Source organism: Neovison vison, chromosome 7, assembly GCF_020171115.1.
Source record: "Neovison vison isolate M4711 chromosome 7, ASM_NN_V1, whole genome shotgun sequence".
NCBI lineage: Eukaryota > Metazoa > Chordata > Mammalia > Carnivora > Mustelidae > Neogale > Neogale vison.
In genome coordinates, this window is record NC_058097.1 from 192,787,908 (window position 1) to 192,810,221 (window position 22,314).

At 35.2% G+C, this 22,314-nt stretch overlaps 3 protein-coding genes across 3 annotated transcripts; all 3 read left to right on the forward strand.

Moving 5' to 3' along the window:
* Nucleotides 1-936, forward strand: LOC122914404 (olfactory receptor 5L1-like). Its single transcript, XM_044261018.1, has one exon. It carries the CDS (start codon nt 1-3, stop codon nt 934-936), a length of 936 nt encoding a protein of 311 aa, XP_044116953.1.
* An 8,128-nt stretch (nt 937-9,064) lies between these two features.
* On the forward strand, nt 9,065-10,000 carry LOC122914405 (olfactory receptor 5L1-like). The gene has a single exon (XM_044261019.1). It carries the CDS (start codon nt 9,065-9,067, stop codon nt 9,998-10,000), a length of 936 nt encoding a protein of 311 aa, XP_044116954.1.
* An 8,666-nt stretch (nt 10,001-18,666) lies between these two features.
* Nucleotides 18,667-21,384, forward strand: LOC122913644 (olfactory receptor 5L2-like). Its single transcript, XM_044260296.1, has 2 exons — nt 18,667-19,575; nt 21,343-21,384. Exons 1-2 carry the CDS (start codon nt 18,667-18,669, stop codon nt 21,382-21,384), a joined length of 951 nt encoding a protein of 316 aa, XP_044116231.1.
* Nucleotides 21,385-22,314: the final 930 nt, after the last annotated feature.

The window sequence follows — 22,314 nt, forward strand, 5'->3', positions numbered from 1 at the left end:
ATGAAGGAGGAAAACTGCACCTCCATGACAGAGTTCATCCTTCTTGGATTAACAGATGTCCCTGAGCTGAAAGTCTTCCTCTTCCTGCTGTTCCTTCTCATCTATGGAGTCACAGTTAGGGGAAATCTAGGCATGATTGCAGTGATTCAGGTCAGCTCTCAACTTCATACTCCCATGTACTTTTTCCTCAGCCACTTGTCCTTTGTGGATTTTTGCTACTCCACGAACATTGTGCCAAAGATGCTGTCCAATATCTTATACAGGGACAAAACCATATCCTTCCTGGGATGCATGGTGCAGTTCTACTTGTTTTGTACCTGTGCAATCACTGAGATCTTCCTGCTGGCTGTGATGGCCTATGACCGCTTTGTGGCCATCTGCAACCCACTGCTGTACATGGTCACCATGTCCCGGGATCTCTGTATGGAGCTGGTGTCTTTCTGCTACCTCTCTGGGATGGTGTGTTCTCTGATCCACTTGTGTTTAGTTCTTGAGATCCCATCCTATAGATCAAATGTGATTAATCACTTCTTTTGTGATCTACCCCCTCTCCTATCCCTTGCTTGCTCTGATGTCTCTGTCAATGAGCTGCTGCTGTACATCCTGGCCACCTTCAATGAGATCACCACCATCGTGATCATCCTCACTTCCTACTCACTTATTCTCATCACCATCCTGAGGATGCGTTCTGCAGAGGGAAGACACAAAGCCTTTTCCACCTGTGCCTCCCACCTCACAGCCATCCTTGTCTTCCATGGAACTATTCTTTTCATTTATTGCCGGCCCAGTTCTGGCAACAGTGTGGATACTGACAAGGTGGCCACGGTGTTCTACACCATAGTGATTCCCATGCTGAACCCCCTCATCTACAGCTTGAGGAACAAGGATGTAAAAGCAGCTCTCAGAAAAGTGTTGAGCTCCAAAATATTTTCCTAGAAAATATTTCCTAGAAAATATTTTCTTAACAGAACTCAGGGTCCCAAAGTGGAGGCTGGTGGAGGGGTGAATGTGTGGGGTGTATTGCTCGAGTGGAGTGAAGAGCCAGGAGGTAGGTGTTTCTGAGTGATTCTTTTTGATTATTTGCCTTTGTGCCTCTTCAATTGGCCTCAAGGGTAGGACTGAGCCCATTTCAAACTTGAAGCTTACTTCTTTGCTTTCCTAAATCTCAAATGTCTTAAATTAATATTAGTAATGGATTCTTAAGATACATATAGTTTGCTGTATAACCTTCATGTATTTTATGAAGAGCACTTGAAAATCACACTTTTCTCAGTATCTGTTATGGAAATTTCGATTCTTTCCAAAATTGGATTCTTCCTATTTTATAATGAAGAACACATCTTTGTCCAACAGTTTATATATAGAATGAGATTTCCACAAAAGTATGTGATGTTTTTTATTTTTTGTCTTTTTTTATATTTATTGCTTATTTCTTGTTTTCTTTATTCTTGTTGTTGTTGCTGTTGCTGTTATAGGGTCCAGTGATTTTGGAACTTCAGATATGAAATCAGCTGAAAAAAATGGAGATAGTATTAATTAATTAACTCCCATGAATGTTAGGAAAATTAAATTACATGTCATGTGTAAAGAGCTTAGAATGACCCCTGGCTCACAATCTCTCTCTCCCTTTCTGTCCTTTTCTCCTCTTCCCTCTCTTATATTGTATTTATATTTCATATCTACTGTATATCTTATAGATATGTGTATATAGAATATATATGCACACATACACAATATATAAAAGTGTAGTTATATGTAAAAACTCCACAAACACACATATAGTTGACATAGTGAATAAACATTACTACAAATACAGGCATCTCTGAGCTAGGTCTCTCATTATATTTTGTTTCATTTTTTGTTTGTTTGTTTTATACTTTGAGTCTCCACTCTAACTCTCCATTGGAATAAAGTGCTCACTTAAAGTTGAATTCTAAACCTATTTGTAGAACACATAAATGTTTCATCTTTAAGCCAAATTATGGGAGGAGCCCAAATGTCCATTGATTGATGAATGGATAAAGAAGATGTGGTGTATATACACAACGGAATATTACCCAGCCATCAAAAAGGATGAAATTTTGCCATTTGCAAAGATGTGGATTGAGCTAGAGAGAGTTAAGCTAAGCAAAATAAGTCAGTTGGAGAAAGAAAAATAGCATATGATTTCACTCATACGTGGATTTAAGAAACAAAGCAGATGAACATGGTGGGGGAAAAGGATATGCAAACCAGAAAACAGACTCTTAACTATAGAGAAGAAACTGAGGGTTGCTGGTAAGGGGTTGGGTGAAGGATGGGTTAAATGGGTGATGGGTGTCAAGAAGTGAGAGAGAGAAAGAGAATCTCATCAGACTTGGCACTGACTGCAGAGCCAGTTGTGGGATTCCATCCCAGAAATCTGAGATCATGACCTGAGCTGAAATTAAGAGTTCATAGCTTAGCCACCCCAGGCACCCAGGTACCCCTTTAAAGTGGTTTTAAATTAACTGTAATTTTTAATTATAATCTAAACAAAGAAGTAAAAAAAGCCTAGATTATTGTGCCTATTAGGAAGGATTTTTTTTTTTTTTTAGTACTGGCAATATTTGTTATAAAATGTCTAAATAGATACGGGTTCTTACTTTTCAAAAATTTTATGACATCATGTTTATCTTTCTTCTATCATTAATTTTGCTTGAATGACTTATATATTCTTTGTTCTGTACTCCATTTATGGATAAATCTCAAATTAGTTCAGAAAACTATTGAGAGAAAAATACTAGCTGTTTTTTTGGGGTAATGTAAAGACTTCGCCATAATCTTATATTCTTTCATGAAAAAATTTGGAATAGTGATACGATTTTAAACTTATAGTAATGAATTAAAAATCAACTTGATTTCACAAATTGGGATATATAACTATATCTGACACTATTTTATATAATCATATACATTCACATATATGAAACTGCCTTCCTTTACCCATTGTCACTTCCTTGATTTGAACTCACCTGGAACACTTGTAGAAAAGTAGCAGAAATGTTATGTTGCTCTTGATTAAGTCAATGAAGAAAATGAAAAACAACCTATGAAATTTTAATAGATGCTTTTTAGTGTTTACAAGGAAATTTAAGTCTTCAAATAATTATATTAGAAAAGAGAAAAACTTTTGAAACTAGAAACATATCTTCCACATTAAGAAAGTAAAACAAACAAACAAAAGAATAAACAAAGGAAGTTTATAATAGTCTAGAGCACAAACCAATAAAGTAAGAAGATGAAGATCAGAGATCAGTGAGTTTATACTGTGAAAAGATTAATATAATTGACCAAATTAGCTAGAATTAATAAGAAGAAAGGAAACAAGAAACAAAATTAATACTCATTGAGGAGAGTAATCCTGAGTAAATTAAAATAAGTATAATGAATAGTATAAACAATTTTATACTATTTACCAACAATTTAGTCAACTTAGATGACACAAATCTGAAAAACATAAACTTACCAAAACTGACAAACAAATGGAAAATCTGAATAGATATGTAGACAATAAATTCAATTTATAATGAAGATATTCCCTGCCTCTCCCATCAATATCCAGACATAGATTGTTTCACCAGATGTTTTTACTAAATAAGTATATAAGCAATAGTACCAATTGTTAATTAACTCATATAGAAGATAGAGGACATGATGCTCTTTTGAGTTCATTGGATTATGCCAGTATTCCCCTGATAACAAAGCAAAACAAAGACAACATAAGAAAGAAAACACAGGGGTGCCTGGGTGGATTAGTTGATTAAGCAAATGACTGGTTCAGGTCTGATCCTAGGGTCTTGTGATTGAGCCCTTCATCTGGTTCCCTGCTCAGTAGGGAGCCTGCTTTTCCCTCTTGCTCTGACCCTCTACCCTGCTCTTGCTCTGTTTCTCTCTCAATTGAATAAATAAAATCTATAAGAAAAGAGAAAACATAAACCAATATCTCTCATGGATATAAACACAAGAATTCTCAACAGAATACTGTACCCAATAATGAAATAAAATAAATGCAAAAAAACATATGTTTTATTAACAGGATTATGAACCATGATCAAGTGAGATTTATTGCAGAAATGCCAGATTGGTTTAGCATATGAAAAACAATGTAATACATCCCTAATGTAGAGTAATAGGCAACACAAATCACATGTCCACCATATAGATACATAGAAATTATTTGACACCATCCAGCAACCAATCAAGGTAAAAATTACAAATTAAGTAGAAGTAGAGGATATTACTTCAATCTACCAAAGCTGTTGCTATCATCCCAATTAATGGGTAAGGAATGACCGATCTCCCTATTGTTAGAAAACAATGCAGAATGTCTACTGTCAGTAATCACAGATTAAAATATTAATAGACTGATAAGTATACATAGAAAGATGGATAAATAGATTAATAAATTAATTGGTCCACTAGTCCATCATCCAGATTTGAAGTAAAACTTGTTTTATTCAGATTGTACATGATCTTTTAAGAAGAAAATTCTAAGCAATCTACACACATACACACATGTGTGTGCACATTTTAGAACTATGAGTATAATCAAATTCACCATGATCACAAAATATAGTCTCAGTATTTCAAAATAATCTTAATTCTTCGTAGTATTAAAATGAAATACCAATGTAAAACTAAGAAAATAAATTATTGAACACATCAAAATATTGCAATAATTAGAAGTAAATAAGAAGAGACCACCGAGAAACTGAAAATTAAAAAATATATATATTGTAACCTGTACTGTTATATGGTGAACATACACTAAAGCATAATAGAAGTGAGGGTCCAAAAGTAAACAGATTTATGGTTGACTGATTCTGCGAACCTACTGAGGCAGTCTCCTGGAGATGGACAGTCTTTTCCATAAATGGCAATGAGTACCTGGACAGTCGTATGCAAAAAAGATAAATTTCAACTTACCTCACACCATGCACAGACATTAGCTCAAAACGGACCATAGACTTAAATTTGGGAGCAAAAAGTGCAAGTTCTACAGCTGAGAAGGGATGTGTGCCCATACCATATAAAGAATACTTACTAATGAAACATAGAAAACCAAGTTAGGCAAATATTTAGCTAGACATTGGTAGAAGTTGTAACCTGAAACAGAAATTATGTAAGATGGAAAGAAGGAGAGATGCATGTCATGTGTTGCAGGTGCCCTGAATGATGAATTAAAATATGAAAAATGAGGGTGCCTGGGTGGCTCAGGGGGTTAAGCCTCTGCCTTCTGCTCAGGTCATGACCTCAGGGTCCTGGAATAGAACCCTGCATTGGACCTCTCTGCTCAGCAAGGAGCCTCTCTCTCTTTCTTTTGGCCCACAGATTTCTATTCATGGGGCAATTAAAAAAAAAAAAAAAAAAGTTGATGAGAGCTTGTCTTCTCTTTTGTTAATTGTGAGAGGTGATTTGGGAATAAAGAACCAAAGGGAATATCTTCTCAAACTTGGGTGTTACCTTTGGCACAGCAATTTTAGGACTATATTACGTGGTGGTTGAGAGTGTGCAAATTTATTTACTTGAGATTACTTGTTGACTACATATACCTTTAAAAATATATATGTACAGCCAGTGAATCCTGTGTCCTAGAATGATATTATAAAGTCAGAAAAAGAGGGTCACCTGGGTGGCTCAGTGGGTTAAAGCCTCTGCCTTCAGCTTGGGTCATGGTCCCAGGGTGGTGGGATCGAGCCCCGCATCGGGCTCTCTGCTCTGCAGGGAGCCTTCTTCCTCCTCTCTCTCTCTCTCTGCCTGTCTCTCTGCCTACTTGTGATTTCTGTCTGTCAAATAAATAAATAAAATCTTCAAAAAAAAAAAAAAAGTCAGAAGAAGAACGCATCTAGAAGAGATAATTGATGTAATCCAATTCAATGGCTTCCAGCATTGGACATGCACTGAAAAAAAATGCAACCTCAGAAATTTCTCTGGTTTTCCCCTTGTTTTCATACATTGTTATGAGTGGAAAAACCAGACGACTGTAGTTGCTTTTATTGGCTACTTATTTTGAGTTGATTCAAGTGGCCACTGTCTGTGTCTCCATCCTCTCCTTTGTAAGATAAGCACGAAACCCAGAACTCTGTCCTGACTTGTTATTAGGAAGCTAAAAGGAATTAATACTTGCATAATATTTAGAATAGTTTTCAACACCTAGCAAGAGCTCAATAAATGTGATCTATTCTATAGTTATATGAGCAGTAGCATCATTAATTTTACAGTATTTAAAGGAATTCTAATATGATATTTGTCACTATGCCCTATAGGAAGAATCTAAGGGATTCTATCATTTTATTAGAAAGGAAGAAATACTCATGCTATTTCATTATGGTCTTAAAGCTGTGTCCCACACGTATGACACTTAGATTTAATATCACATAGCACGAAGGCTGGGAAGGAAGATATTTAGTTTTAAACATTCGTTTTGCAAATTGGGATAATTCAAAAAATAAATTTTCTGATGATATGTCCTAAAAATTAATTATTAGATATGTTACATGAACTATAGTCTCAGTTTGATTTTTATATATTTTGCCCTAAGGATTAGTAATTGTTTGGGGCCTAAGGAGCTCATTTCCCAGGAGCTTAAATTACAGTATAAATCTCTGTCTACTCTATATGTCTTAACGTCTTCAACACCAGGGAGAAAATGTCTGTCACTCAGGTCGGTTAGCTAGAGCTAGACTCTGGTTACTTGAAAATAAAAATGAATGTATGTTCCCTATCCACAGTTATTTTAAAGATGTATTGAAGCCATCTCTCCTCTAATTAGATAATGTTTTAACAGGACTTCTACTTGTATACAGTTACTGTTTAAAATTATTTTGTGTTTTAGTTTTCAGAAACACTTATTTTTGAATTTAGAACATTTTCTCTGTAACATCAAACGGGTGTGTATGAAAGAATACAGAATAAGCAAATGGTAACCCTCTTCTCTCTCTCTTTCTGACTGCTCTTAACACCTTTTTTTCAGACCAGTTTCTGTGTTGAAATCAAGCATTTGTGATCATGGAGAGGCTCTTTCATTGTCATGCTAATGATGAGGGTTGCAGTCACCTGCCCACCACACTGTCCACAGACAGTCAACACCTGGGAACTCACTCTGCTCAGAAAATGAGATTGATTAATTCTTTTGGAGTTGTTTAGAAGTTGACATGAAATAGTTTCTTATCAACAGCCTAGAACATTCAGAAAAAAATTTAACAAGTTGGCTTTCCTGTTTAACTGGGAAGCCCGCAAATAACTCAGGTACTTTGTTTTGTTTTGGTTTTGGTTTTGGTTTATCTCTGTTCTTGGCTGGATAATGAAAAAAAACTTGACTTCAGGAAAGTGATATGCTTCTCCTTCTTTAAAGATAGTTCACTATATGGAGAGAATACCAAGTTATTCTTCTAGTCCAGAACGTCTTCACTCAATTTTTATTACACTTATGTGCAGAGGTCATGCGTATCCTCCTCCTGCTCTTTAGAAGGGAGGGCAGAGAATAGAGTCCCTCCGTGTCTATTGGCCTTTTCTTTAAGGAAAGATCTGAGTGCTAGATCCCACTGTACTGAGTAGACTAAATAACCACTTTTCCCAGCCAACTGCTTAGAGAACTTGAGAGAGTTTTCAGGTACCTCTCTTTGGTGTGGGTAAAGGATGAATATTTCAGGTATAGCCAAACTGGTAACAGACCTACCCGATATATTCATACCTCTCTATGTACTTCTTTATATACATCTACATATGTACACCAAGTAGTCTATTTGGTATCTCGTTTCTTTCTTTTTTTTTTTTTAAATTAACCGCCAGCATGATAATTTTCTCTCCTAGATAAGACCCACTGTGATTAAATAATTGCTCTATTGTTGAGCATCAGTATTTTCCATTGTTTCCATTAGTATTTCCATTGTTATAAACAGTTCTGCCAGGTAGTTTTGGAATTAGTTTTTCATGATGTTATCAATGTGATTAAATATTTCTAACTACAGCTTATATTATTAAAGATTTAACTTTTTATTTTATTTATTTGGGAGATAGAGTGAGCGAGCACTATTGGGGTGGAGAGGCAGAAGAATAGGGAGAAGGAGAAGCTGACTCCCTGCTAAGCAGGGAGCCCAATGTGGGGCTACATCCTAGGACCCTAGGACCATAACCTGAGCCTAAGGCAGACATTTAACTGAATGAGCTTACCCTGGCCCCCCTCTAATGACAGGTTATTAAGAATAAAATCTCTTATAAAATTACATAGATTTTATTGTTGTCAGGATTAAGACTTTATTACTGCAGATCATTACTATGATAATTGATATAACTACTTTGTTCATTTGGTATGTAAAATTTTCATTTTCAGTGTATATTTTAAATCTCCTGCCTCATAATTCAAATTTTTTAAAATTTCTTTTCAGTGTAACAGAATTCATTGTTATGAATTCATTGTTATGCACCACACCCAGTGCTCCATGCAATACGTGCCCTCCATAATACCCACTATCTGGCCCCCGCCCCTGCCCCTTCAAAACCCTCAAAATTTAAAAGGGTTTTGTGAGCTGCAGACCTCAAAAAATGTGTCACAATCTCTAAAGAGGATTGTTAGAAACTTTGCTTCAAATATTTGACCCTGAAAGACTCAGTGAAAAAAAAAAAAGAAAGTATATCTTTTATAGAATCACAGTAGGTACTGCTGTCTGAGCTTCTTAAGGGTTTTCAGAGAACAGAGGAACATTTCTGTGTGGCTTTGAAATGTATCATTAGCTCTATTTTGAAACCCATCCAATAATCGAACTTAGTTAATCATCTCAATATGTTGTGGTAAAAGTTGGAATCATTTAAGTTTTTTAATGTTTCTTCTGATGCTAAAGTCAATTTTGATCATTGGGATCCAGTGAGACACTTAACATCTTGAATTATTTGGCAACTGTGTTTTTGTTATATTGTAAAAATAACAATATTTGATATCAATGCTATATTTCTCTTAGGTTAATATGAATCTGTTCCTTTTCTTCCCATTTTAGAAGAAACACACATTTAACATTTGTTTTCCTGAACCTGACACATGGCAGAAATGAAGGAGGAGAACTGCACCTCTATGACAGAGTTCATCCTTCTTGGATTAACAGATGCCCCTGAGCTGAAAGTCTTCCTCTTCCTGCTGTTCCTCCTCATCTATGGAGTCACAGTTTTGGGAAATCTAGGCATGATTGCAGTGATTCAGGTCAGCTCTCAACTTCACACTCCCATGTACTTTTTCCTCAGCCACTTGTCCTTTGTGGATTTTTGCTACTCCACAATCATCGTGCCAAAGATGCTGTCCAGTATCTTAAACAGGGACAAAGCCATCTCTTTCCTAGGATGCACGGTGCAATTCTACTTATTTTGCACATGTGTGATAACTGAGGTCTTCCTGCTGGCTGTGATGGCCTATGACCGCTTTGTGGCCATCTGCAGCCCACTGCTGTACACTGTCACTGTGTCCCAGAATCTCTGTATAGAGCTGGTTTCCTGCTGCTACCTCTGGGGGATGGTGTGTTCTCTGATCCACTTGTGTTTAGCTCTTGAGATCCCATCCTATAGATCAAATGTGATTAATCACTTCTTTTGTGATCTACCCCCTCTCCTATCCCTTGCTTGCTCTGATGTCTCTGTTAACGAACTCATGGTGTTCATTGTGGCCACTGTCAATGAGATCATCACCATTGTGATCATCTTCACCTCCTACTTGCTGATTCTCATCACCATCCTGAGGATGCGCTCTGCAGAGGGAAGGCACAAAGCCTTTTCCACCTGTGCCTCCCACCTCACAGCCATCCTTGTCTTCCATGGAACTATTCTTTTCATTTATTGCCGGCCCAGTTCTGGCAACAGTGTGGATACTGACAAGGTGGCCACGGTGTTCTACACCATAGTGATTCCCATGCTGAACCCCCTCATCTACAGCTTGAGGAACAAGGATGTAAAAGCAGCTCTCAGAAAAGTTGTGAGCTCCAAAATATTTTCCTAGAAAATATTTTTTTAACAAGGACTCAGGTTCCCAAAGTGGAGGCTTGGAGGCTGGTAGAGGGGTGAATGTGTGGACTGTAGTGTTCGAGTGGAGGGAAGAGCCAGGAGGTAGGTGTTTCTGAGTGATTCCTTTTGATTCATTTGTTTTTGTGTCTCTTTGCTTGGCCTCCAGGGTAGGATTGAGCACATTTCAAACTTGAAGTCTATGTCTTCACTTTCTTTCAGTCTTTCATGTCTTAAATGGTTATTAGTAATGGATCCTTAAGATATGTTTAGTTTACTCTTTAACCTTTATGAGCTTAATGAAAAGTGCTTAAAAATAACAGTTTCTTTCATTATGTATTATGGAAATGTTAATCCTTTCCAAAGTTGAATTCCTCCTATTTTCCAATAAAGAACACATCTTTTCCCAACAGTTTATATATGCAATGAGATTTCCATATGGGTATGTGTCTTTTTAATCTTTTTTAAAGCTTTAATGATTATTTCTGGTTTTCTTTATTATTTTTGTTTTTGATGGTGCAGTGTCCAATGCTTTTGGAACTTCAGATATGATCTCAACTGAAATAAATGGAAATAATACTAATTACTTCCCATGAAGTTACATGTCCCGTGCAAAGAGTCTAGAAAGACCTCTGGCTCACAATTAGTTCTCTCCTTCCCACTCACCCACTCTCCATTTCTTATATTGTACTTTTATTACATATCTACTGTCTGTCTTATATATATACACACAGACTCACATATACACACATATATAGGAGGTGTCTATATAAAAATCTCCCCCCACAGGTATACTTGCCATCACTGAATAATCATTCCTGTAAGTACCTGCATCTCTGACTTAGGTCATCATTACATTGTCTGTTTGTTTGTTTGTTCACTCTAAGTCTCCGTTCTCACTTTCCACAGGAATAGAATGCTGTCACTTAAAGGCAAATTCTAAGCTATTTGTAGAACACATAATTATTTCATTTTTTTTTTTTTTTCCCAATTTATTTATTTTCAGAAAAACAGTATTCATTATTTTTTCACCACACCCAGTGCTCCATGCAAGCTGTGCCCTCTATAATACCCACCACCTGGTACCCCAACCTCCCACCCCCCCCCGCCACTTCAAACCCCTCAGACTGTTTTTCAGAGTTCATAGTCTCTCATGATTCACCTCCCCTTCCAATTTACCCAAATTCCCAGGCAAATTATGGAAGGAGCCCAAATTTTCATCAACTGAAAAATGGATAAAGGAGAAGTAGTGTACATATTATATGAAATATTAATCAGCTATCAAAAGGAATGATATCTTGCCATCTGCAATGTTGTGGATGGCACTAAAGAGTATTATGGTAAGGTAAATAAGTCAGTCATAGAAAGACAAATATCGTATGATTTTACTCAGATGAACAAAACAGAAGAACATAGGGGAAGAAAAAGAGAACCAAACCAGAAAACAGACTCTTAACTCTAGAGAAGAAACTGAAGGTTGCTGGGGTAGGGGCAAACAACAGATGGTTGAAATAGGTAATGGGTATTAAGGAGGACACTTGTGGTGGGTACTGGGTATTTTATGTAAATGATGAATCACTAAATTTTTTACCTGCAACTAATATTACACTGTATATTAACTAACCAGAATTTAAATAAAAACTTGAATACCTACCTTATTATGATATTTACTAATAATACTGGCTTGTGAGGTTCTTGAACATAAAACTATGTATACCTTTCCTTGTCACCTATTTCACTAAATTTTAAATACAAAAATGTTTGTTTATTTAACATCTACAATTTCTCAGTTAGCAGGGACAAAAAGAATAGGACTAGTATTTATTGCACATATACAATATACCAAATGATTCAACAAATTTTTGAGCTACTATTTGATGCCGCATACAAGTTATGTTGCTAGGTGCTCAAAGTAACAAAAAGTAAAATAGGCTAAACCTAACTAGTTTAATTTTTTTCAGAAATAATTTCAGTGTGGGGGATACAAATATTTACAAGTTTAGAAATATTAGGAGTTTCGCAAGCTAATAATGAGAACAAAAACAAAGAAAATGTATTAATATTCTGTTTCATCCTTCCTTTTTTACCACTATCAATCATCATAAATATATTATTAATTTATTGGTCACTTGAACAAAAGCAGCCTCAATTCTCTTCATAAGAACTCCCTAGGCAGTCTTCATATAATTATTGAATAGATTTCTTGTAAATATTGAGAGCCATTTGCTTTTCTTAAATGTTGTTTTATTTTTTAAAATATTTTAGTTATTTATTTTAGAGAGAAAGAGAGAGTGCAGACAGGAGAGGGCAAAGGGAGAGGAAAAGAGAGTTCAGAGCCCATGTAAAGCTCAATTCCATGACCCTGAGATCAACACCGGAGCCAAAATCAAGAATCCGATGTTTAACCAACTGAGCCACACAGGTGCCCCTTAAATGTTTTAAATTACCTGTCATTTTTTAATGATAACCTAAACAGATAAGTAATCAAAACTAGATTATTGTGTTTATTAGGAAGGATTAATTTTTTTCTAGTATTAGTAATATTTATTATGAAAGGGCCAAATAAATACGAGTTTCTAATTTTCAAAAATTTTATGACATAATATTTGCCTTTCTTCTATCACTAATTTTGTTTGGATTACTTATATATTCTTTGTCCTATATTATGTTTTTTTAATAACTCCCAAATTAGTTCAGAAAATTGAGAGAAAAACTCACTATTTTGCTTACTGTAAAATAAAAACTGCATAATAATCTTATATTGGTTCATGAAGCAATTTTAATGGTGATATGATTTTAAAAATACACTAAGAAATTAAAACAACTTTATTTCAGAAATTTATATATATAATTATATCCTACAATATTTTATATAATCATATATATTCACATCTATGAAATTGCCTTCCTTTATACATTATCACTTAATTGATTTGTGCTTAACTGGAACACTAGAGAGAAGAAACAAAGATTATAGTGCTCCTGTTTGAAATCAATGATGAAAATGAAAACTAAACTATGGAATTTTAACAGGTACTTCCCAGGGTTTACAAGGAAATTTAGGTCTTCAAATAACTACATTAGAAAAGAAGAAAACTCTTAAAACTAGAAACTTAGCTTCCACATGAAGAAATTAAAGAAGAAGAAGAAGAAAAAGAAGAAGAAGAAGGAGAAAAGAAGAAGAAACAACAAAGGAAAGAAATAATGATTAGAGCACAAGCCAATAAAGTAAGAAGATGAAGAACAGACAAGACCAATAAGTTTGTACTGTGAAAAGATTAATATAATTGACAAAATTTTAGCTAGAATTACTATGCAAAAAAAAAAAAAAAAAAAAACAAGGAACAAATTACCACAATCATTGAGGAAAGTAATCTTGAGTAAATTAAAATGAGTATAATGAATAGTATAAAAAATTTCATGCTAAAAATTTAGTCAAGTTAGATGATACATAAAAAAATTGTAAAAGATCAATTTAACAAAATTGACAAAGAAATAGAAAGTCTGAATAGATATGTAACAATAAATTTGATTTTTAATAAAAATATTCCCTCCTTCCCCCTACCAATGTCCAGGCACAGATGGCTTCACCTTTTGATTTCATTTTTCTTTAATTAAAATATAATGTATTATTTGCCCCAGGAGTACAGGTCTGTGAATCATCAGGATTACACATTTCATAGCACTTACCATAGCACATACCTTCCCAATGTCCATAACCCAACTACCCTATCCTTATCCTGACACCCCTCAGAAACCCTCAGTTTGTTTCCTCAGATCAAGAGTCTCTTATGGTTTGTTTCCCTCCTGATCTCATCTTATTTCGTTTTTTCCCTCCCTATGTGCCAGGACCCCCTGCCCTGCCTCTCAAATTCCTCTTAACAAAGAGAGCGTATGATAGTTGTCTTTGACTGAGTTGTTTTCACTAAATAAGTATATAACAATAGTATAATTATGTTTATTTTTAAATTAACATATAATGTATTATTTGTTTCAGGGATATAAACAATAGTATCAATTGTTAATTACCTCATTTAGATGACAGAGGACATGATGTTCTTTCCAGTTCATGCAGTTATCCTGGTATTCCAGCATACCAAAGCCAAAGACAAAATGAGGAAGAAAATACAAACCAATATCTCTCATGAATATAAACACAAGAATTATCAAAAAAATATTATATCCAATCATGAAATAAAACAAATGCATTAAAACATATAAAAGGATTATGAACCATGACCAGAAATGCAAGATTGGTTTAACATATGAAAAACAATGTAATACATCACTTACATACAATAAAAGGCAACAAAATCACATGGCCACATTATAGATGCAGAAAAATTATTTGGCACCAACCAGTACCCATTCAAGATAAAATTTAGAAAAATAAAATAAAATAAAATAAAATAAAATTTAGCAGTAAGGAGAAATAGAGGAAATTACTTCAATCTATGTGGGATGTCTACTCTCAGCACCCATAGACAGATTGAAAGGTCAAAGATGCAGCAGAGCAACGCCAAATTGGCAGTCCAGGGGCTGCCATGGTAGCAGGCCAGCTCCTAGGAAAAAAAAGGGTGAAAGCCAGAAAAGCCAGCCCCACCCCCAGCAAGAGCCCATGTCTGTCTCACAGACAGACTGAGGTGTTAATAGATTGATAACTACACATGGAAAGACAAATATACAGATTAATAAATCAATCAGTCCACCAGTCACCCAGATTTAAAGTAAACCTGATTTTATTCACATTATACATGATCTATGAAGAAAATTCTAAACAATCCACACACATCCACACGTGTGTGTGCACTTTATTAGAACTATGAGAATAATCAGATTCACCATGATAACAAAATATAGCATCAGTATTTCAAAATAATCTTATTTCTTCACAGTAAACAATAAAATATCAATGTAACACTAAGAAAATAAGTTCTTGAACACATCAAAATATTTCAGTGCTTAGAAATGAATAACAAAAGACTACTGAGAAACTGAAATTTAAAAAATATTGTACTTGGTACTGGCATATGGTGAGCATATCCTAAAGCATAATAGAATTGAGGGTCCAAAAATAAACAGATTTATGGTTGAGTGATTCTGAAACCTACTAAGGCAGTCTCCTGGAGATGGACAGTCTTTTCGATAACTGGCAATGAGTACCTGGACAGTCGTATGCAAAAAAGATAAATTTCAACTTACCTCACACCATGCACAGACATTAGCTCAAAACAGACCATAGACTTAAATTTGGGAGCAAAAAGTGCAAGTTTTATAGCTGAGAAAGGATGTGTGCCCATAATATATAAAAAACACTTACTAATGGAACATAGAAAACCAAGTAAGGCAAATATTTAGCAAGTATTTAGAAAACCAAGTAAGGCAAATATTTAACTTCTACAACTTGGTAGAAGTTGTAACCTGAAACAGATATTGTGTAAAATGGAAAGAGGGAGAGATGCATGCCATGAGTTGCAGGTGCCCTGAATGAGGAACTAAAATATGAAAAATGCCTTAAGAGCACCAATAATCACAGCTTTTTCTTTTGGCCCATGGATTTCTACTCATGGGACAACACAAAAAGAGATAGTTGGTGAGAATTTGTCTTCTGTTTTGTTGATTATGTGAGGTGATTTGGGAATGGAGAACCAAAGGAAATGTCTCCTCAAACTTGGGTGTTATCTTTGGCGCAGCGATTTTAGGACTATATTATGTGGTAGTTGAGAGTGTGCAAATTTATTTACTCGAAATTATTTGTTGATTACATATACCTTAAAAATGTATGTGTACAGCCAGTGATACACACAAACAAATAGAGTCCTGTGGCCTAGAATGATATAAAGTCAGAAGAAGAACACATCTAGAAGAGAGAATTGATGTAGTCCCTTCAGTGGCTTCCAGCACTGGACATGCACTGAAAAAAAAAAAAAAAAAGCAACCTCAGAAATTTCTCTGGTTTGTTCTTTTTTTCATACATTCAGATGACTGGAAAAACCAGAGGGCTGTAATTGCTTTTATTGGCTATTTATTTTGAGGTGATCCAAGAAGCCACTGTCTGTGTCTCAATCCTCTTCTTTATAAGATAGGCATGAAACCCAGAACTGTTTCCTGGATGGTTACTAGGACAATACAGGAATTAATACTTGCATAATATTTAGAATAGTTTCCAACATCTAGCAAAGACTCAATAAGTGTGATCTAGAGTTTTCTGACCAGCAGCATCTTTAATTTTATGGTATTTTAAGGAACTCTGATATATTTGTCACTATGCCTTACAGGAAGAAACTAATGGATTCTATCATGATACTAGAAAGGAAGAAATACTCATGCTATTTCCTTATGGTCTTATAGCTGTGTCCCACACATATGACACTTCGATATAATATCACATAACACCATGAAGGCTGGGAGGGGGCTATATTTGGTTGTGAACAGTTGTTTCCCAAATTGGGATAATTAAAAAAAATAGATTTCCTGATGATATGTCATAAAGATTATTAGGTAGGTTATATGAAACATACTCTCACTTTAACTTTTATATATTTTGTTATACCATAGGGATCAGTAATTGTTTGGGGGCCTAAAGAGCCCAATTCCCGGGAGCTTAAATTACAGGATAAGTCTCAGTCTGCTCTACATGTCTTAACATCTTCTGCACCAGGGAGAAAATGTCTATTACTCGGGTCTGTAAGCTAGAGCTAGATTCTGGTTACTTGAAAATAAACATGAATTTATGTTCCCTGTCAACAATTACTTTAAACATGTATCGAACTCATCTATCTTTTAATTAGATTATAATAAGATTCCTGTGCAATTACTATTTGAAAGGCTTTTTGTGTTTTAGTATTTAGAAGCACTTAATGGTGAATTTAGAACAATTTTCTTTGTAACATCAAAATGTGTATGAAAGAATAGAATAAGCAAATGGTAACCCTCTTCCTTCATTCTCTTTCTGTTTCTTGTTAACATTTTTTTTTTTCAGACCAGTTTTTGTGATGAAATCAAGAATTTGTGATCATGGAGAGCCTCCTTCATTGCCATGCTAATGATGAGGGTTGCAGTCACCTGCCCACCACACTGTCCACAGACAGTCAAGACTTGGGAACTCACTCTGCTCAGAAAATGAGATTAATTATTTTGGAGTTGTTTAGAAGTTGACATGAAATAGTTTCTTATCAACAGCCTAGAACATTCAGAAAAAAATTTAACAAGCTGGCTTTCCTGTTTAACTGGGAAGCCCGCAAAAAACTCAGGTACTTTGTTTTGTTTTGGTTTTGGTTTATCTCTGTTCTTGGCTGGATAATGAAAAAAAACATGACTTCAGGAAAGTGATATGCTTCTACTTCTTTAAAGATAGTTCACTATATGGAGAAAATACCAAGTTATTCTTCTAGTCCAGAACGTCTTCACTCAATTTTTATTTTATTTATTTTAACCCTTGCGTGTTAGAGGTCATATGTGTACTCCCCCTGCTCTTTAGAAGGGAGGGCAGAGAATAGAGTCCCTCCGTGCCTATTGGCCTTTTCTTTAAAGAAAGGTCTCAGTGCTAGATCCCACTGTATTGAGTAGACTAAATAACCACTTTTCCCAGCCAACTGCTTAGAGAACTTGAGACAGTTTTCAGGCACCTCTCTTTGGTGTGGGTAAAAGATGAATATTTCAGTATGGCCAAATCATAGGTATTGGTAACAGACCTATCTGATGTATTAATACCTCTCTACGTACATCTTTATATACATCTACATATGTACACCAAGTAGACTATTTGGTATCTCATTTCTTTTTTTAAAAAAAAAATTAACCACCAGCATGATAATTTTCTCTCCTAGATATGACCCATTGTAATTTAATAATTGCTCTATTGTTGATCATTAACATTTTCCATTTTAATATTATTAATAATACTGAAATGTAGAGTTTGATTAGTTTTTCATAATTTTACTAAGGTGATGAAATATTTCTCTAACTCATTAAGAATGAAATATCTCATAAAAATATATAGTTTTTATTGTTCTCAGGATTAAGACTTTATTGTTGTAGATTATTGCTATGATAATTGATTAAACCACTCTGTTAGTTTGGTGTAAAATTTTCATTTTTAGTCTATATTTTAAATCTCTTGGCTCATAATTTGAAATTTATAAGTGTTTTGTGAGCTGCAGAACTCAAAAAATTTATCATACTCCCTAAAGAGGGAATGTTAAAAAAACTTTGCTTCAAATACATGTTCCTGAGAGACTCAATGAAAAAAAAAGTATATGTTTTATAGAATCACAGTAGGTGCTACTGTGCTCGCCAACCTTCTTAAGGGTTTTCAGAGAACAGAAGTTCATTTCTATGTGGCTTTGAAAATCATTGACTCTATTTTAAACTTGATCAAATAATCAAACGTAGTTAATCATCTTGATGTCTTGTGGTAAATGTTGGAATCATTTAAGTTTTCTAATACTTCTTTTTTTTAAATGCTTTTGTTGATGCTAGAGTCCGTTTTGATCAACACTGTTTTTGTTGATTCTTATAAGTACAATATTTGCTATCAATGCTATATTTTTCTAATTATTTTTTTTCAGCGTGGTATATTTTTCTAATTATTATTAATCTGTTTTTACTCCCTTTTTAGAAGAAACACAAATTTAACATTCCTGAACCTGACACATGGCAGAAATGAAGGAGGAGAACTGCACCTCTATGACAGAGTTCATCCTTCTTGGATTAACAGATGTCCCTGAGCTGAAAGTCTTCCTCTTCCTGCTGTTCCTTCTCATCTATGGAGTCACAGTTTGGGGAAATCTAGGCATGATTGCAGTGATTCAGGTCAGCTCTCAACTTCACACTCCCATGTACTTTTTCCTCAGCCACTTGTCCTTTGTGGATTTTTGCTACTCCACGATCATCGTGCCAAAGATGCTGTCCAATATCTTAAACAGGGACAAAGCCATCTCCTTCCTGGGATGCACGGTGCAATTCTACTTGTTTTGTTCCTTTGCAATCACTGAGGTCTTCCTGCTGGCTGTGATGGCCTATGACCGCTTTGTGGCCATCTGCAACCCACTGCTGTACATGGTCACCATGTCCCAGAATCTCTGTTTGGAGCTGGTTTCCTGCTGCTACCTCTGGGGGATGGTGTGTTCTCTGATCCACTTGTGTTTAGCTCTTGAGATCCCATCCTATAGATCGAATGTGATTAATCACTTCTTTTGTGATCTACCCCCTCTCTTATCACTTGCTTGCTCTGATGTCTCTGTTAATGAACTCACAGTGTTCATTGTGGCCACTGTCAATGAGATCATCACCATTGTGATCATCTTCACCTCCTACTTGCTGATTCTCATCACCATCCTGAGGATGCACTCTGCAGAGGGAAGGCACAAAGCCTTTTCCACCTGTGCCTCCCACCTCACAGCCATCCTTGTCTTCCATGGAACTATTCTTTTCATTTATTGCCGGCCCAGTTCTGGCAACAGTGTGGATACCGAGAAGGTGGCCACGGTGTTCTACACCATAGTGATTCCCATGCTGAACCCCCTCATCTACAGCTTGAGGAACAAGGATGTAAAATCAGCTCTCAAGAAAGTACTGGGATTTAGACTACCTTTTAAAAAATTATTTTCTTAACTAGACTTAGCGTTTCATCAGAGACTTTTAATGAGTGGCTGGTTTTGAGTGGATGTGAACAAAAAGTAAAGTAGATAAGGATTTTATGACCTGGGGGCCTAAGCATGCTTCTTGCTTTCCAGTTGTTTATCTTATTAAACCATATGTTATCTCTTTATGGACAATTCAAATGCACTTGTTGCATTTTCTGCTCTTCTTTGATGTCTGATTACTTTGAATTGGTTGGTGTGGTGTTGTTAGACTTGATATCTTACTTTGAGAAAACCATTACCTTTCTCACAAAGTACACATCAATAGACATGTCTTTTCATCATCATTAGAGCATGTAACCTTTTTTTTACTAAATTAATTTCATTTTTTTACATGGAATGAACATACATCTGTCTGATATCCTATGTTTTTTAATAAAAAGTGAGTAAATTTATATGTATTTTTATTCACTCTTTAGTTATTTTTACCTTTGCAATATTATAATTTTAAGACTTTTAAAACTTCTTTCAGGGGGATTAAGAAGCACAAACTTCTAGTTATAAAATAAATAAGTCACAGGGATGAAAAGTACAGCAAAGGAAATACAGATAATAACATTGTAATAATGTTGTATGGTGACAGATGATAACCACACTTCCCAAGGTGAACACTGTGTCATGCACAGGAATTGTCAAATAATGACGTTGTACCCCTAAAACTAATATAACATTGTATGTTGAGTATACTTCAATAAAAAAATAAATAACTTAAAAAAAAAACTTTTGGTCTACAAGTAAACCTTCTGGTTTACTCTAATTTTCTAATGAGATTTGCATGAAAATTAAGTGATGTATCTTAAATTATTGCCACTATATATGGTATATTATAAGTGATTAATAATGTATTTTCTGATCTTACTATTGCTACTTTTAGTTTTCCCTTTTGTTCTCTACTCTATCTTATTTCTTAATAAATGAGTAGATCATGTATTTGATGGTTTACTTTTCTTAAGTTTCTGGGGTTTTGTTAATTATTTTTGCTTTGTTTTGCCTGATACTATTTTAGTCATTTACTATATTTTTAAGCCTATTGCATTCTAAACCTATTGATTGCATTAATTTCCTATGGCTTCTAAAAAAATACTATGCATTTGTTGGCTTACTACTATAGACTTTATTTTCTTATAGTTCTAAGGGCAGAAATTTGAAAGCAGTGTCACTGGGCCAAAATTAAGGTGTCAGCTGTGCCCATACTCCCACAGGAGGTTGTCAGGGACAACACTTTCCCTTATCTCTTGCAGTTTGTGGAGACCACAGGCATTCTTTGACTTGTGATTGTATTATTTCAGCCTTAAAGACTGGCATCTTCAAACTTCTCTACTCTTCATCTTTCCTACCTTTCTTGCACATACACCCACACGCACGTGCACGTGTGTGTGTGTATGTGTGTATGTGTGTGAGAAATAGCCTCCTTCCTTTCTTTTTTTTTTTTTTTTAAGATTTTATTTACTTATTTGACATAAAGAGAGAACAATAGGGAAGAGTGGCAGAAGGAGAGGAAAAAAGAGACTCCCTACTGGGCAAGGAGCCGGACATGAGGCTCCATCCCTGGACCCTGGGATCATGACCTGAGCCAAAGGCAGACACTTAATTGTCTGAGTCACCAAGGTGCCCCTAGTCTCCTTCTCTTGTATAAGATCATCTGTGAAGGCATATACAGCACCCAGATAATCTAAAATAATCTCCTGATATCCAGATCCTTACCCTTATCACGTGTAAACACCCTTCCTCCAAATAAGGTGGTATTTACAGGTTCCATGTATTAGAACTTGATATATATATAAAGATACCTTTTCAAACTTAACACACCCACCTTTTAAAGGCCAAAGTATGATTTATTTTTCCTGTATCCTTGCAATGTTAACACTTCGTTTTCTTACTTTCTTAGAATTTCATTTTATATTTGTTATTGTTTATATTTTTATTGGGATGGGTTATTTAAAGTAACATAGGTCCTTGATGCTTTAATGAAGTATGATGGACATTGGATTTTTAAACAGCTGGGTTCAGGTTCGGAGCTTAAAGAGTGATTTTGAGGAAGATAGTTAAACTTGCTTAACCTCAAGTCTCTTAAATATAAACTGGAGATAAGCTGCTAGCCTCAGGGTTATCACTGAACTTAATAACAAAATAACTGCAAAATTAATAATAACAAAATAACTGCAAAAACCTGGCTTATGAAATTCATTCTTCCTAATGTTTCTTAAAAAGACATCTTTGAGGGGCGCCTGGGTGGCTAAGGAGGTTAAGCCTCTGCCTTTGGCTCAGGTCATGATCTCAGGGTCCTGGGATCCAGCCCTGCATTGGGCTCTCTGCTCAGCAAGGAACCTGCTTCCCCCCTCTCTCTGCCTGCCTCTCTGCCTGCTTGTGATCTCTCTGTATGTCAAATAAATAAATAAAATCTTTAAAAAAAAAAAGACATCTTTGGGTATGGACATTGGGGAGGGTATGTGCTATGGTGAGTGCTGTGAATTATGTAAGACATATGATTCACAGACTCTTACCCCCTGAAAAAAAAGTATATGTTAATTTAAAAAAAGAAAAAAGACATCTTTGAGGGTAAGAGTTATTTAAAAATATTCCAGCAAAGACAGCTACTCATTATTTATTTTAATAAATGAATAAATATTGACTAATCGAATAGAATAGAGTTATATTGTGAGTTTGA

What these genes read in the sequence shown, in the direction of transcription:
- LOC122913644 (XM_044260296.1), top strand. Translation starts at nt 18,667, where the DNA reads ATGAAGGAGGAGAACTGCACCTCTATGACAGAGTTCATCCTTCTTGGA. An exon ending in TAAAATCAGCTCTCAAGAAA is followed by an intron (nt 19,576 to 21,342) that starts GTACTGGGATTT and finishes CCTGATATCCAG; the next exon opens with ATCCTTACCCTTATCACGTG.
- LOC122914405 (XM_044261019.1), top strand. Translation starts at nt 9,065, where the DNA reads ATGAAGGAGGAGAACTGCACCTCTATGACAGAGTTCATCCTTCTTGGA.
- LOC122914404 (XM_044261018.1), top strand. Translation starts at nt 1, where the DNA reads ATGAAGGAGGAAAACTGCACCTCCATGACAGAGTTCATCCTTCTTGGA.